The sequence below is a fragment of the Drosophila hydei genome, unplaced genomic scaffold (genome assembly GCF_003285905.1).
Source record: "Drosophila hydei strain 15085-1641.00,03,60 unplaced genomic scaffold, DhydRS2 tig00008119-arrow-pilon, whole genome shotgun sequence".
In the NCBI taxonomy this organism is placed as follows: domain Eukaryota; kingdom Metazoa; phylum Arthropoda; class Insecta; order Diptera; family Drosophilidae; genus Drosophila; species Drosophila hydei.
In genome coordinates this window covers 1,046,354-1,063,871 of record NW_022045830.1, presented here as the reverse complement: position 1 = coordinate 1,063,871, position 17,518 = coordinate 1,046,354, and the positions used below count along the sequence as shown (strand labels likewise).

Here is a 17,518-nt window from a genome sequence, read left to right as displayed (position 1 = left end):
ATTTGGGCTAAAAACTTTCGCAACATCTTCTGGAGTGGCAAACAAATTGTGTTGAGTTAGAAGTAAGTAGAAAAAGTTCTGCCCAAACTGTTAATAGGGTAGCAACAGGTGCTCAAATACCCATCGATAGACGGAAACTAAGAACTTGAACTATCAGCGCAGGACAAGGAAACATTAAAGCCGGTGAGCACAACGCCCACAGCCACAGCCGTGGGCGGGCAAAGAAATGAACCACATGTCAATGTCAAAGGCGATGACAAAGACAAATTTAGCTCGCAGACAGTTACCTAGCCCGGCTAGAGGCTAGAGTATAGTTGTTGAGTACGTAAGGAAGTCGGCTGCCTCAAGCACTTGCTGTTTCAATTTAAATACAAAATGTTTTCGTACGGGCTTCGCTTTCTTTAATCGAAAATTCCAAGCATGCTGCTCTCACACACACACACACACACACGCACAGCTCGAATGGCGCCAAATTCCGTCCGGCAATCAACTAAATTCAAAGCAAATTGCCCGCACAGTGAATTTTTGGCCATGATTGTAACAGCAGTGGGCCAAGGGGCTGGGAGGCCAAGCAAATGCCTCATTATTTTGCGCTTGAGATATTTCTGTCTCGTCACTAATTCATCATTGTTTCGGCACATTAAATGCTTGAACGTCAACGCATTCATTATCTTATGGCCCAACTGGTCTTTTCGGCCAACTCATCGCCCTCACACATGGTCAGCCAACTGTCAATGCGCGTGTGTGTGGCCGTCGCCAAGGCAGCTAAGTCTCATGTCTGAGTGATATTAACTGACCCAACAATCCGTCAGCGAGCCGCCCATCAGAAGAAGAAGGAAGAAACGAGGCAGAGCGTCTGAGCTGAGAGTGCCCAACTAGCAGATACCCTACGCTTAGCTGAACTTAAGACCTTGCTTCTTTATAATATGTGATATTTGCTCTATGAAATTAATTTGCATGAAACATAAATAAATAAAAACTTTTCTTGCAGCTCATTGATCGAAGCTGAAATATATTGAAATTTTATGTATTTTTCAAAGACATTTTGAACTTTGATATAGTACAGTATAGTGTATAGCTTGTTGTATCTAAGTTTCATAGTCTTCGAGCTATGCTTAGAAGATTGTCTCAAATTCAATATTCGAAATGGAAATAGATTAAATTTTATATACATGATTTCAAGTATATATTTGCGTAACTAAAACTCTCTTGTCTAATTATTATTTCACACATATGCATAACATAATAACCAGTATAGCCTTAAACCATGCTGCTTAGGGTATTACCAGAAGACATCCAATAGCTGCCCGGCAAAGACTTGAGCCAGATTTAGCCGGAAGCCTATGCAGCATACATAGTTGCGGCCAAGCTCTCAAAATGCCCTCGTCATTTGCGCCAGAAATCCTTTTTAATTTCGTTGTATGTTGCGTGAGTGTATCTGTGTGTGTGTGTGGGAGTGTGTGTGTATCTCTGTTTGTGTGTGTGTGCTTAGCATGTTAATTGCTTTCTAAGCCAATCGAATTTTTTGCTCGTCATTATGAGTAATGCGGCTCGGCTTTGGCCTGGCCTGGCCTAAAGCAATTTGTCGGCTAACTTTCGAACTGGCAAATTGCTTTAAGCCAGCCAGGCTCTTGCCCATAAATATTAAAGCCCTGTCAATGTTATATCAGCAGCAACAACAAGCTAAGTAGTTAATCGCACATGTCAGCCGTACTTAATTTTACATGCAAACAAAACAAGATTGTAAACAAATATTATATTAATAAAAACTCTATATAAAAAAATGCATAAAAAAGTATTAAATATTTGCACAGATGTATTTTATAAATAAAATATGTATTTAACATTTCTCACATTAATTTACATATCTGATTACTTTTCGTATTTATTTGAAGCTTTTTTTGCTGCTCATAAAAAAAACTAGAATAAAAAGTTACTAAATGTTTTATTTTACAAAAAAAAAAAAAACAAATTTAAAAAAAAGTGAATTTAAAATAAGGCACAATATATATGAATATATATATTGTGAATATTAAATAAAAAAATTATAATATTAAGGACTTTTAAGCGAATTAAAACTAAAGCACAAAAATAAGTGAATAGAGGAAAGAATAAATAAAATAAATATATATTAATTATATGTTTATTATATATATATAAATATAAAAGCTTATTTGTTTCATATATATTTATAAGTTCAACACCCAGCCCCGCCTTTTTGTGGCAAACTCAACATAAACTCTCAAATAAATAGCCAAAAATAAAAATTATAAAAATTAAATTCTCAAAATTATCATATGTCATTTGATAATGAATAAGCTGACTGAACTTGTAAAAAGAAGGAAAACACTCAGCTGTAAAAATTCAATATGAATTACAATTTATCACTATAAAGCATATCACTATATAAACAGTAAAATACTAAGCAAGTCTTCATTTCATATATAAGCAAAACAAACCTATAAAAACTTCTTGCTTAACTTGATTTCTCTTCCCACCTTCAACGTGATAGTCAACGCTAACTGCAACTAACGAAGCACATAATTATATTTATTATAATCAAACATTGAATGCATAATGAAAAATTATATCTATATACATACATAATACTTTCGCCAGCCAAATAAATCAATTATACTTAATATAATGGGACAAAGTTTATGAGCGAATTATCACAAAGTTCTGTCTGAGCAAATGTCATTAAGCCGAGGCAAACGGAATAAGTTATATTACGTTGCTAATTTATGGGGCACATAAGTTAATTTTTGTTTGTTGTCCGTTGTCTGTTGACTGTTGTTTGTTGTTGTAATTAGTGGAGAGGACTATGTAGGACCATTAAATCCGGTTCTGCCACGGAAACTCGGACACATAAACAAATGAAAAACTGTTGCTTCCGCTCGGCACAATGGCCGAGCGAGAGACAAACGAGATTTGTGTGCGAGCGAGATGGCATCACGCTAATTATTTTGTCGGCCGACGAAAGTTCATAGTTCAGATAAAAAAAAACCACACACACAAGCAGAACCGACAACAATAATAATTACAATGCCACAAATACATTTGCCTCAGCTGCCTCTGGTCCAATTGTTGTAATTTTTATTATCAGGCAAAAAGTGAAAAGAAACTTAATTAAAAGCCACCTGCCAGTTACCAGTGCGCCCTGTGGCCAGCGAAGCTCAGTTAAATGCAATATTTATGCGTGAGAGAAAGAGACAAATATAGAGACGCCGTGAGCAAGGTCAACTGACTTGCGCCATCTACACAGAGGTATACAAAGAAAGTGTTGCATACATTTGAGCGCTGTGTAAGCTAGACGACTGATGGCTTGGCTATCTTATTGCGTGGCTTGGCTATGCACATTCTGAATTTTGATGATATTCATGAGCTAGACATGAATTGTCTGAAAAAGTAGAATATTAAAATCTATTTATTTAAATTAATATATTTTGAAGTTCACTCAGAAATTCGAGGAAGTATATTCCTATCTATAAATAAGTATATCCACAACCAACAGATAAAAGTAGAGCATGGCAGATCGAGCTTGCCTTACAGCTAGAACTGTGTTAAGGTTTTTCAATTACTGCATGAAGTTGTAGAAGAGTTTCAGTTAAAAGTATTATGCAGAAGGACACAATCGACTTACTTCTTAAGACTTCACTCGTATTTAGCAACGAACAGCATAATCATGCCACAGCATGAGAATTAATCCCATTAGCTTAAAGCATTTGTAACAACTTAGCATTTTGACGCACTTCAAATGCAGTAAAACAAAGAAAACTAATTCAAAATTGAATGCAAATATTGAGTAAAAATAAATAACAGTATTTAAACTTTAAGTCTGAATGGGCCACAAGCTCTTAGCGCACCATAGTTGATGGCTTAAATATTGTATTAATTTGATCACATGGACTTAAGACATTTTTGGAAACACTGCTGTTATCAAAAGCTTTTTTGATAAACAGCCGCATTTACCATTTACCACTTACCATTTACTTTTTGGCCCTTTTTTGCAGTTATTGGGCCCATCGAGGCGCTGCACCTATCGAGCCTCTCCGTCCCGCCCATTATCGATGTCGCACAAAAGGCCAAACTGTTTTGCAGCTATGAGATGGGCAATCGGACGCTCAACTCGGTCAAATGGTATAAGGATGGCCATGAGTTTTTCAGGTAAGCACAGCGAACGCATTGCCATTTTTTTTTTTTACTTTAACGACGGCTGCTGCTGCTGTGGCGGCTGTAAAACAAATAAAAAGCAGCCATAAAAATATTTTTCGGCTCTGGCTGGCAATAATAAAATGGCTGGCGAGTGTGCCGGCGCATTCATGCAGATTTTATGGTGCAAATTGAAAACGTCATGAAATTGCAACACTCTGTGCAGCACAGTGTTGCAAGGCAGCAGCAGCCGCTGAGTGCCCCTGCACACTCGATCGGTTGAAAGTGTCGCGACTAATTTAAATGCTTAATTGAAATGGATTTTATGGGCGCCAGCAATGGCGCTCAGGTGACATTTGCCTGCCCCACCCACGTACTCGCCCCCACTGAAACCCGCTTAAATATGTGTAAAGCGCAGTTTTTATTTAACTGGCTTAATTGTTGGTCAATGCTCGGGCTTAATCGAGCACAAAATGTTGCCACAGTTAAGTTCGGCTTTTTTCCTTTTAGCCAACATTTTTTGACTATTGATTTAAGAGGCATGCAGCCACGAAAACATGTTGCCGCAACACTCGAGAGCACATGTCAAGCAATTCAATTGGAAACACAATACCAAAGGCGAGACACAGATTGTTATTATCGCATTTGATGCTTGGCAAATAGAGAAACGAATTAATTAATCAATAGAACAATTCGCACATTAAATTATTAAATACAGAATACCCCTAATAGACAATAATGGAGCTATTCAATATGTGTATAAAGCACACAATTTTCCACGTTTTGCAATTATAAATTAATATAAATTCTTTTGAAATGAAGCACAAAATGAAAATAACATGAAATATTTTCCGAACAAAACAAATTTTCAAATACATATTTAACCAATGCAAATAACAATGCAAGCTGCATTCACTCAGAATATGACTCTTGGAATATTTCATTGAAAGTTGTTATATACATACATTTGGAATATAAATACATTTATTATGCACACACATTTTGTGGCACTGAAAAACAAAATGTGTCCAAAAGAGTTGCCTTTAGGGTCGCCACCAAATCACATATGCAATGCATATGATATGGGAATTTCAAACTGGGACTGAGAAAGATAACTGTATATATCAGAATTCATTTATATTATCTTTTAAGAAATTTCAGGCTTTGACCCAGCGTGCCAGAGTCTCTATTTGTACCTAGCTTTGAAGTTTTATCTGCTCATAAGAAATATATATAGCATTTTTCTATTTTTTCACATAGTTTTCATAACAATTTTCTTTTTTATATTTTTATTATATTTATATTTAAAAAATAAATAGCTTTTATATTTTTATAAACTAAATTTTGATATAAAAAAATGTTTACCTAAAACTTTTCATTAAAAATTTAATTTCTGAATGTGAATGAATTTTGGATTTAAGCTTAAATATAAAAATTAAATAAATATAAATAACTAGAGTAAAATTTTTCAATTATTTTCAATTTAAAATATAAATATTTAAATTCATTTAAAACTTTTTTTTGCATTTCACGTATTTTATATAACATTTAAATAAAAATAAATTTAATAAGATTTAAAGATAAATAAAACATATGCCAAAAAAATAGTTAATAAATACATTAACGCATTCTATTCATTACGAAATAAGTAGTTTAATGCATTCCATTCAGCTAAAAGGCCTAAAGAGAAACTATTCAACTATTTGTTTGCAATTATTCAGTGGATCAAAGAGTCCAATCGGAATCACATTTATTTTTAAGTTATGCACAATTTGTGAGGCCCAGGTAAACGAATTTGAATTTCATTGTAATACCTTTTATTTTTGTTGTATTTTTTTAACCTTTTTGTTTGAGTTTGTTTCAAATTGAAGCTCTTGAAAACTACTAAGCCTCAAGCACAGCCGCAGTTGCAGCAGCCATTGAAAGCAGCATAATGCCCGCGATATTCATATATAAAAAAAGAAGATACATATATATATATATGAAACGGGTCTGCAAATCGATGGATTTTTATTTGAACCGCAGTTGCGCAACGTTGGCGCAAAATGCAGTTGAAGCCGAAGCTTTTTGCATGCGCCTCATAAATATTTCATGGATTCGGTTCGATTTTTGCGCAGCACTCGAACTCCAAGGCGTTTGCTCGCTCTCTCTCTCTCTCTCTCGCTCTGTCTCTTGATGATTCTCTCTGTTACACTCAGTCAAATTCTATGTTTTTGCAGATACTCGCCGCTAACGCCGCCGACAACAAATTGGTTTCCCGTCAAAGGTGTCACCATTGCCGACGGCTCGTCGCATTGCAATCAATTCATCTGCAACGTGGAACTGGAGAAGCTGAATATCTATTCGTCCGGACAATACCGCTGCGAGGTGTCCGGCGATGCGCCCGAGTTCGAGCTGATCGATAAAGCGGCCAATATGACCGTTGGCGGTATGTAGCAAAAACTAGCCAAATTACACACAGCCCACTGACTCAGCAGCCGCGTGTCCTTTGCACAGGACATGCACGACAAAACACTCGAAAAAATAGTAAAGCACTCTTAACTCAGTTAAGCTTTTAACTAAATATAAAATGTTTATGAATTGCGCTTGTGAAGTATCTAATGTTAAATTTTAATAGACATTTTTTATCTAAAAACAAAATTTATATTAGAAGCGTCATTTGAGTTATCGATAGGAACATGATATGATGTCTATAATAGATAATTTTAGCAGTGGCATTTTTAGCTGAAGAAAGCCAAGTCACATTCGAGCTTTTTGCGATTCATGCTTGGATCATTTGAATGCCGTAGTCTAGGCAAACGATGGTTACCTAGTGCCAAACTGAATTGGTACTAAATTTTTAAGTATTTTCACCTGTGCTGCATTTTGTGATAAAGGATTGAAGAATTAGTTTTCAAAGGCGAACAATTGTGTTCATCCCTGTAAATAAACAATTTTAAAAAATAGTTCTAGTCTAGATAAGATTGAAGAAATATAAAAAATGTTTATTCGAAACGCCTTAATTTTAGTAAAAAATATTTTTAATTTATGAATTTTTCAAAAAGACATTATAGTCACAATTTTAATATTTTTTTGATTCTGAAGAAAACTAAATTAAAAAAAATTCAAAAATTAAATAATTTCAACAACTTTCTCTAAGTGTGAACTCTTCAAAAAATATTGCTATTTACTTATTTGATTTATACGCCTGCCTCTCTGCAGGTCTGTCTATCTCTGTGTGTGTGCTTCATACACAAAGACAACAAATTATGTGCAATTTTGAAAACACTTAATAAAATTATAAATGGTCTTTGCACGGTTCGCCGCCAGCGATGCCAGCGATGCCAGCGGGTGGGTGGTTGCTGCGCGGCTCAACTCCTTTTCATTTATCATTGGCAAAGCGACAGTCACAGTAGGCGCGTACGCAGTTCAAAGGACGCCGCATAAATGCTGCAAAATTGTGACACGCTTCAGCCATTTGTATGAGTAATGATTGTTAATAAATCTAGAGCTCAGTCGCCCAGCAGCCTAGCCCCTATCTCGACTGCTCTCCCACCTGCCTGCGCCAAATTCAACTCAATTGTGAGCTTTGTACGAATCAATTTATAATCTGCCTCCAAAAAGGCGGCTGTGCCGTTGTCACGTGCAGCCCAGCCACTAGACATCGGGGCATAACTCAGACAACAACAATGACAACATCGAAAACTGGCCAATAAGTGCTGAACGACTTGCAGGATACCCTGTAGGTGGCTTCATCAATGCTGCCAACTAGAAATATATGAGGCATATGCAACTAGCTGCTCATCACTGATATGGCTGAGTTCTTTGCCTTTTTCGCAGTCTTTCCCTCTCTCTCACTCCCTCTCACTGTTTTTCAATTTATCCTTCTCTTTGATCAGTCACTCTCTCTCACGCTATTTCTCTTACTTTATATACACTCTTACTTTTAGTCTATCCCTCCCACCCTTCCTCTCTTCTCTCTCTTTATTTCTCTCTTACCCTTTTCTCTCTCTCATACCCATTCTCATACTCTCTATCTCTCTCTCACGCTTTCTTATATTCACTATCTCCTTCACTTTTTCACTTTGTCTGTCTGTTTCTCTATCGCTGTCACTCGCTCTCACTGTCTTTCACTTTATCTCTCTCCCCGTCTCTTTCTACATTTCTCGTCAGTGTCTCTCGCTTCCTCTCTCTCTCTTACTCTCGCACTCAGTGTTACTCTTACTCTATCTCCCCCTCGCTTCCACTCTCTTGCTCTTTCTCTCTCTCTCTTTTTTCCCTCTCTCGCTCCCTCTCTCCCCCTATCACTCTCCTCTGCCATCCTCTCTCCGTCTCTTTCTCCCCCTATACTTTCTCCCTGCAATATGAATCTATAATTCTTGAGCTTTTCTCGCTCAGCTTATGTTACATCAGCTTGACGCTGCTTGAGCATACCCTTTACACTAATTTGAAGAGGGCACAACAAAGACAGCAGCAGCTAATTTTTTTTTTTTGGCCTGGTCGTGGCGTTGCTGTAGTTGGGTTTTGTTAATGTCAGCACCGCGGGCAATGATGGCCGCCATTTTGAGCTCGCACTCGCTTTGATTGGCAACGTAGATGACGCAGCCGCTGCGGTTGCGGCCAGGCTGGGGCATGGGAAAGGGAACGGTTGCGGCAGAACTCTGGTCGGCGACACGGTCGGGTGTGTACGCTGGCACACTTTGAAATTCAAATCAATTGATTCGGGCCCAAATGTCATTTGGCGCAAATGAAAATGGGCTGCTTATGTCTTTTGTTGCACGCGCACGCGAATGCGGCTCAAAATGATTTATTTGTCGCAATTTTCCTGCTCAGCGATTTGTTGCTACTTCAAATCGTGGCAACCAAGTTGAGAGCGACGCTTGGAGGTCCTTTATTTATTGACGCTACTTTAAGAGTATTGATTTGCATAATGCGCACTTAAGCATTTGTTTACGCGTAACAATCAAATTTGAATTCGCATTTTGCCTTTAATTGGATGTTTTTAGATGTCCCACGAAGAATACTTCCCTCTTGCTACCCACCGCCCCCGCCTGCCACTCTCGCCTCGAGATTGTTTGTCGTCTATGCCATTTGCATGTCAATTTGAATTTTATCTATTGTGCTTAGATATGGCAGTAAGCCACGCTTAACTTGTTCAACATGCAAATAACAATGACTAGATTAGATCCAATGCCATTCGAGCTTTATCATGCCGTTACAATTCCTTTGATTTCACCTGCTCAACATGCTTCAATTAAACCCATAACAACTTTGTATAAATAAATAGTTTATTCTGCCTCCACAGCTTGATATAAGCGCTTCTTACCATTCTCTCTTTGACTTTGATTAGGCATTGAACCTTTGTCTCTATTGTGCTTTATATTCAGTCAAATTAGGGAGCTTTCACATTTGAAGAACTATTTACCTTTGTTTAACAAAAAATAATATAAATATATTCAAGAAACTCATTTTAAGTTCAAAATGCTAAGCGAATTTATATTTGCATTTTCATAGGCAATTTTGTATTTTTTATGAGAGATTGGCCAAATAAATAGAGAAATTTTACAATTTTTTTTAAAAATCAATAATATTGAAAATTAAAAAAATTAGATAAAATTCTTATTAGCTAATTAATTATATATATTTTAAGCAAAAAAAAAAAACAATTATTTCAAATCATTTCTAATTTTAAAAGTTAAAACTTTACAGCTTTTTGGCTCCACTAAAGTCTCCGTATGGTAAAACTAAATGTTTTGTAAATTTATTTTTTTTTTAATTTCTAGCGTAGCCATTAATGATTTTAACTGTTTTTAATTTTGTTGGTAACTGGAATATTAGTTTTTCCATATGTAATTGAATAATGTGTAGACTATACTCTTCATAGATTATATATACACTGTTTTATGTATTCATATTGAAGTCTTTATAGAGTATATTTACTCTGTATTATATAATTTTCCACTCATTGAAACTTAAACCTGTTTCTAATGCAATTTTAAGCCTCTGCACAGTTCGATATCTATTCCCAAACAGTAAATCACGTCTGCAATGAAACTATGAATATACAGCAAACTTTGCGAGGAGAAGTTTTATGCTAGGATATTCAAGTTGACGCTAGAGAGAGAGACAAAGAGAGGAGAACTTAGTTTGAGGCCAAGGCATGACTAAAATGCAAAGCCTAAGAGGTTATATACAGATAACAAGAAAGTAAAATCTAAAATTAAAAGTCTGAATTGCACGTCTAGAGAGGAGCTCTACAAGAGTCTCAAGGCTTTAAAGCTTTAGTAGCTTCACTGATCAGACTCAGCTCAAACTATCCCTTGCTCTTGTCTAAGGCCAGCTCTTGCAGTTGGCTTAAAGCTTTTTACATCAATCGCAAAATCTGTCAATGAGAAAGGTATTTGATGGACTAAATCAAATACAATTTTCTTTTGAAAAGATTGTCATATTTAGCTCGTATTTTTCAATAACCAACGAGAGACATAAACTGACCGCCCGAACATAAAAGAAATGACTGAATTTTCAGCATGTTGTGAGCCATTTCTGGCATATGCCAACTGCCATGCATATAGCCTGTCCGCATGTCCCTCTCTCTGTGTGTGTGAGTCCAGCCGAAGCCGTAAAAAGGACAATCCAAGCCATATATAAAATGAGGAGCCAACATTACCAAATATAAAAGCCAACCAGCCAGCGCTGGCCATCAAACTTCATCAACGAGCTGAGCTGAGCTGAGCTGAGCTGGTGACAAAAGTTTTCGAGCACCAGCCACGCCCCTTCGTCCGGGTAGCTTCTGCCACCGCCCTCCATTGCATAAAACAATGTCTCCCATGTCCGATGCAGCACGTAGTTTCAACTTAATGCCGAGGCCCTGTGCTGTGCTCGGCTCTGTTGTCCAGCGCAGTGTAGTGTAGTGTAGTGGCTTGTACTCAGTTTTTTGTTTCAATGGCTGCGAGAAGCTGTTGACAGACCAACAATCAACTTGGGTATTTCTGTCACCAAAGTGCCATCGCCCAGCATCGAATACAGCTGAAAAACTTTCAACCCAACAGCCAGCAAAAGTGTTTGCCGTGTCTCGATTTTCTAACGGCAATCACCTGGCGCTCTTTGATGATAGCACCAACAACAACAACAACAACAACAACAACAAGCCAAAGGCTTTGTGGAGCGTGTAAAAAGTTTGGCTTGGCAAATATTTTTCCGCTTAGTTGCGTGCCATGTGTCGCACTGGCAGCCACTGATTAAGTTTCGTCAAAGTTTGCTCAGGATGTGATCTAAATGTGTGTGTCCTTTGTAAGCACACACACACACACCTAATTACTATAGAGATTTCCCATATTGTTATACCATATATACTTAAAGGTCTAACCAGCTCTGTCCATCAAGCACTTCTGACTTTTGAGTTTTTAATATGGGTTCATCATTTGCGGTGCTCGCACCGGACACAGAGCTGCCCCCAAAGTGCCTCACCTGTATTTTGTTATGCTCGGCTTGTTTTCACTCCAACTTCTTCAACTCATTGTTGTTCTTGCCCCCGTTGCTGTTGGTTTTCTGGTCTCGTTTAGCATTCAAACTGGCAGCAAGCAATTTCCCCAACTGCCTATAGTGTCATTTATTTCCTTACTTTATTTTGGCTTTTGTTCTTTTATTTTCAATACTCTTGCGCAGACGCTGACTTCATTTTATTGAGCTGAATGTAACGCGAAGGAACTGAGCTCCATTTTTTCAGGACAGGTCACATTTAGCTTGAGATATTTGCAAACTAATTAAGTATTTGCTTAGAAAACTCCTTAGTCTAACAATTCGAAAGAAGTTTTGAGAAGTTTTTCGTAAGTTTTAAGTTTCATTTTAGCCAGTTTCACTAGCTCAAAATTCTTTGTTCGGTAAAAAATTCCTTAAAACTTTCACAATAAATATATAGCTTTTTTTAGAGTTGCATAAGTTTAAATCCTAATAAAATATAAAAATATATTTTTGATATGAATGATATGAATTTTTTTAAACTGATTTTCATAAGCAGCAGAACCCTTGCAGTCAATCAATAACTTCGTCAACCCATAGCAAGCAAAAATAATTTTCTGTGGATGACTTGGCTTGTTTATTATCCACACTCCAATTTCGCTTCACTTTCTATGAACATTAGTTAAATTCATGATTCTGAGCTGCTTCCTAGCTTCAGATATATGAGAAGTAGTAAGAATGGCTTAAAATGAATTATTTTTCAGGCTCAGGTTGGCTTTGATATGGCAGCCTCAAGCAGTTTCGCACTGCAAAGTTTTAGTATTTAGTATTGATATAGATCATATATATATATTATATATCTAAATTATATATTTAAAAAATATTTGAAGAGCATTTTATGTGACGAGATATATTTATAAAACAGTCAAACGAAAAGCTCATCAAATATCAAATTAAATATGATTTTGTATAAATTTTTTATATATATATATTTTATTATAATATATATATATATTTTGGTTTATTATATATATATATATATATATATATATATATATATATATATATAAATATATATATTATATATATATAAAAATACAACAAATATATATACAGAGTACAAGTTCAAATGCGTTAGGGTATTCAATGTGCCACAAGACATGTCATTTGTTTACGTTTGATTTTTGTTTATTTTGAGTTGCCTTTGGTATTGTTGTTCACGTTGTTGTTCTTGTTGTTGTTTGTGTGTGTTTTACTGGTACTTTGGCATTTTTGGTTTATTTATCCGAGTTGATTGCTTTGTTTTCGTACAATTTTCGCATTTGCCGCATGCCGCATGCCGCATGCTGCGTGTTGCCTTTTGCCAATTCGAGTCACAGCTCTGTTTACCACCGCCAGCACCACCAACCGTACCGTACACCTGCAACATTGACCAGTCCGAGCTGATGTGATGCCACCAAAAGCGGCACAACATGCTCCCAATCATCATCAGCTGGCAAGCACTTGGCCAAAATACTTGCCACTCGGTACTCGGTGGGTTAACTGAAGGCCAGAGCGCTGCGGCGGGCTGGCGAGGTAGCAACAGGGTCAGGCAAACTTTCCACCAAAGTGGTTTGTATTAAGTCAATTAAAAAGTTTATACTACTGCTGACTGCTGCTGACTTTTGATGGCCCCTGCCCTGTCCTGTCCTGCGCTCGCTCGCTTGTATTCCCATGCCTCCGGCCCTGGCTATGGCCACAGCTACGGCTACGGCTAAGGCTACGGCTTCGACTACAGCTCCGACTATGGCTCCTTAGCATATTTCACAAATTTTCAACAGCAGCAACAACTGCGGCAGTCGGCATTCATTTGACTATAGCTCAAACTCAGCTAAAATTTTGCTGCTGTTGTTGTTGCTGTTATTGTTGCTGCCCAGTGTTTTGTGGTTCAACTCAAGTTGGTCTTTGTTGTTGCTGGTTGTTGGTTTCTGGTGACGGATACTTTGTTTTCTACACAGTATATGTGTGTGTGTGTGGGTGTGTTTGTGTGTGTATCAACGAAATAAACCAAATTATTCTTGCTTTCATCAAAAAAGTTTGTCCTGTGCAATTATTTGTAAAGATTAATTAACACTTTGAACAAATATTTAGAGACTGACTGCTGGTTGCTTGATAATTACCTAAGTGCTTCGATGGTGTACTCTGGCAACTAACACCTCAGCTGACCCACAACCAACCAACAACAAACAAACAACCAAGCTGCAGCCACTGTCTTTGATTCCCATTCGACTATTAGTTAAATGGCGTTAACTCCGTGTTAAGTAAATACAAATGTTGCTCTTTGAGAGTAAAATGCTTCAATTGCAAATAGAAATTTGTGTATTTCACAAAATATATAATATTTATCCTAGGTTCAATAGGCGCTAGTCGAGCATGTTGATAAAGGTAACTAAAGTTCAAGCCTTGAAATTTATAACATAATTTCTGATCAATTTTATTTAAGCTACTGCTTTTTGTATGTAATTAATGATTGACTGACTGACTGATTGATGAGCAAAAATATCAGAACCTAAGCCTACCTAAATGACCTTTGTGCAGTGGCTCATCTATATATGACTCTATAAACTTTGATAAATCCTATAAAATACTGTAAAAAATAATTTAAAAATAAATGATATCAAAATATATTCTTAATAAGTTGTATGATCTCATTGGAGCCCTAGCCATCCGGTTTATTTATTGTCTTGTAAATTTATTTATTGGCTAGTAAATTTATTTATTGTCTAGTATAAAGCAGATTGCAAATAAAAACAGCAATTAAAAAAAAAATTGTATGGCTGAAAATTGAAGATGTTAAGTTAGATTTTTTTCGATTTGAAGCTGTCAAAAAAATGTGCTCTTAAAAAACAATAAAAATTCTTTTTAAGCTTTCGAAAGAATTTTCAAGCAAAAAAGTTTTTGTTGCTCTTAAGATAGTATGAAAAATTTGTCATTAAGCTGTAATTTAAGGAAATTGTAGAGGCTGAAGGCTTAACGATATCGTAAGACACTTGTTCAAGCAGCAACATGAAATTTACGACCATTCCTGACATACAAAACGTTTGAGTTTAAAAACATGAGAGCAATACTTGTGCCTTATGCTCCAATTACACGCCTTGGGAGACTGTGGCCATGAAGAATGGTTATTTTTAGAGAAAAATAATGTTTATGTTTGATAAGCATAAACCTGTTGTAAGGACATTCACATGAAAGGATCTTAGAACAGCATAAACAAGAAGAAAAATATTTAAAATTTTTTAAAATATTTTTTCTGTAATTTATTTCAGCTATTTACATTGCTTGAATACCCAATTATTATTTGTGTTTATTCTAAGACGAAGAAATTCTTGTACACTCAGAGCCCAATCAGCAGCATTATGTTAAAGCTGAATATCAATTCGAATGGCAGTAAAAATACGTATCAATTCCTTGTCATATACAAATATATATACATATATATATATATATATATTTATGCATATACCTATACATACACAGCTATCCAAACATTTAACAATTTAAGTTCATTTCGTGCCCCAACTCACGTTAAACTCATTCGCTTGCTTCACAGTGCTGCCTAAATTTGATCCGCTGATCTCAGGCATAAGACGGACGTACAAATATCGCGATACGCTGCTGGCCAACTGCAGCTCCGAGTGGTCGAGTCCTGCGGCGCGGCTTACATGGTATATCAACAACAAAACTGTAAGTACACAATTTGGGCACGTTACGCATACGCACCGTTGCCCGAAATGCACATTAGACAGCTATGGACAGGGCCTAAAACTGATTGCAACATTGGCCATGCTGCATGTCCAAAAATTACTTGCGGCATGTGGCATTGCGAGCGAAACTTCCACTGACACTGATTATGCCAAGTGCGCCTTTCAACGCAGCTCGGCCCCACTATTTCGATTTCGATTTGCGCCTTTAATGCCCTGAAGCTATTGAGAACGTTAGTAAAAAAACCGGGTATGACTGTTGCATCCACTTGTGTGTGCAACTGGCAGAAGGAGGCATGGCTGGCCCGATAGATGAGTTGAATAGCTCTAGCGAGGTGAATGTGCGTCTGTTTACCTATCTGAGCCGCTATCTCGAATACTACAAGAGCTATATGCTTGAGACTCTTCAGTTCTACGCTTAGCTGGCAAAAATAAAATAGTTTACAAATTTTTATATGTGGAACTATTATTTGATAGACTTTTAAAGCTGGAGACATGAAATTTCGAGCTTAGTTTCTTGCCTTTAAACTCTTAAAATATGAAGCAGCACAGCCTTTAGTTTAGCACAAGCAACTGGCTTCAGGGTATCGACTAGTCGGTCACTGCCGCCTAGAGCACTCACTAATCTGTTCCAATTTTGTGGCAGGCACCACAGATGCAGCTGCAGCCGCAAATCAATGAAGTCATACACAACACCGAGGGCTTTCCGCTCTATGCGAGCAAACTGCAACTGCGACTGCATATCGACGACCAGCGCTTCATTGGCAAGAGCGAAATGCTGGAGCTGCGCTGCGTGTCGGATATACTGGGCGTGGCCAGCCTGCGGCGTGAGAGCTGGCTGCGCACCACCATAATGGCGCTGAGGGACAGCGGCGTCAATCAGCGGCGAACTGAGAATGGCACCTGTGCCAGCGCCCGAGCAGGTGAGTCCGCACACAGCGCGAGTGCGTTTCCATATAATCGAATTATGATGCTCTTTCAGCCACATTTGCCTGGCTGTTGTGCCTGGCGTCCCTGCTGCGCTGGCACTGCACTCTGAGTTAGTGGCTGTATCTGTGGGCCGCCTTTCTTTTAGCCTGATTTTTTTATTTTATGGTTTTTTTTGATTATATTAAATGAAGATTATTTAAGTCCAGTGAAGGCGACAAATCGGTTAAGGGCGGCTTTTTGTAAGCGCCCAACTACGCCAAGCAGAAGAATGAAAAGTTAACAAGGCAACTGTTGAATTTGTATATATATTTAAATATATATATTGACTATATAGTAACTGCATAGTCAAGCAAACTTTCTCGATGTAATGCAAAACGAAGATAAAATCTAACAAATACAATTTGATATAGTTGGCCAAAACAGAAGCAAGCACTACATATGTAAATCTAATATAAATCATAATTAATAATGAATACAACCTGCACTTTCAGCATATGAAACATAAATACATACATATATGTATGTGTATATGTGTGTATATGTATTTGCACACAGCGAGAAATGAAACACAATCAACTGCAACTAAAAGTAAACATAATTATTAAATGTGAAATGTTAATGTATTTGTATTAAACGATGTACGAAAAATAAAAACAAAAAAAAAACGAAAAAATGAATGAAAAATATAAAAACAAACAAATTCAATTTCAAAGCATAAACTTTTATTTTCCAGCAATTAAATTAAACGAGCTAATATTTGCCTAAGACTAATTGTGTACAACATTAGCATTAGCGACCCTTTTATGCCCGTTCAGCAAGTGAAGCGAGTATATTTGTTTTGTGCAATATTCCATTGGCAAGCATGCCTTTGAAATAGAAATGGACCCAATTTTTGAGGGAATGAATTAATATAAAAGTTAAAGCAACCCGAACTAAATATCTTTTGTGTAAATGAAACAAACTAAAATTTAATTGAAAGCATATTCGGATACTCTTTTCTTATCATATGTGTATATCATATCATATAAATATATATTTCTTATAAAATATTTACAATTTTTTACTGATTATAAATCTTAAAAGTTAATATTTAAAAAAATGAGTCAAAGTCATGTCAGCGTTTCGTCTTTATATGTTATCAGCATTCAAAACAGCTTTAAAAATTCCTATAAATGCCCTGAAGCTCAGTCAATTCTCAACTAGAAACGTCCATCTCTCCATATATCCGACTATCCGATTATACGCTATATATTTTTTCG

General features: G+C 36.7%; 1 protein-coding gene across 1 annotated transcript in view; it reads left to right on the top strand.

Moving 5' to 3' along the window:
• LOC111596661 overlaps window positions 1-16,373 on the top strand; it is a 43,656-nt gene extending 27,283 nt beyond the window's left edge. Inside the window, exons 2-6 of the mRNA XM_023310970.2 lie at window positions 4,014-4,167; window positions 6,372-6,580; window positions 15,179-15,312; window positions 15,976-16,252; window positions 16,312-16,373. Of these exons, the coding sequence (XP_023166738.1) occupies window positions 4,014-4,167; window positions 6,372-6,580; window positions 15,179-15,312; window positions 15,976-16,252; window positions 16,312-16,373 (836 nt within the window). The remainder of the gene's footprint in view (window positions 1-4,013; window positions 4,168-6,371; window positions 6,581-15,178; window positions 15,313-15,975; window positions 16,253-16,311) is intronic.
• Window positions 16,374-17,518: the final 1,145 nt, after the last annotated feature.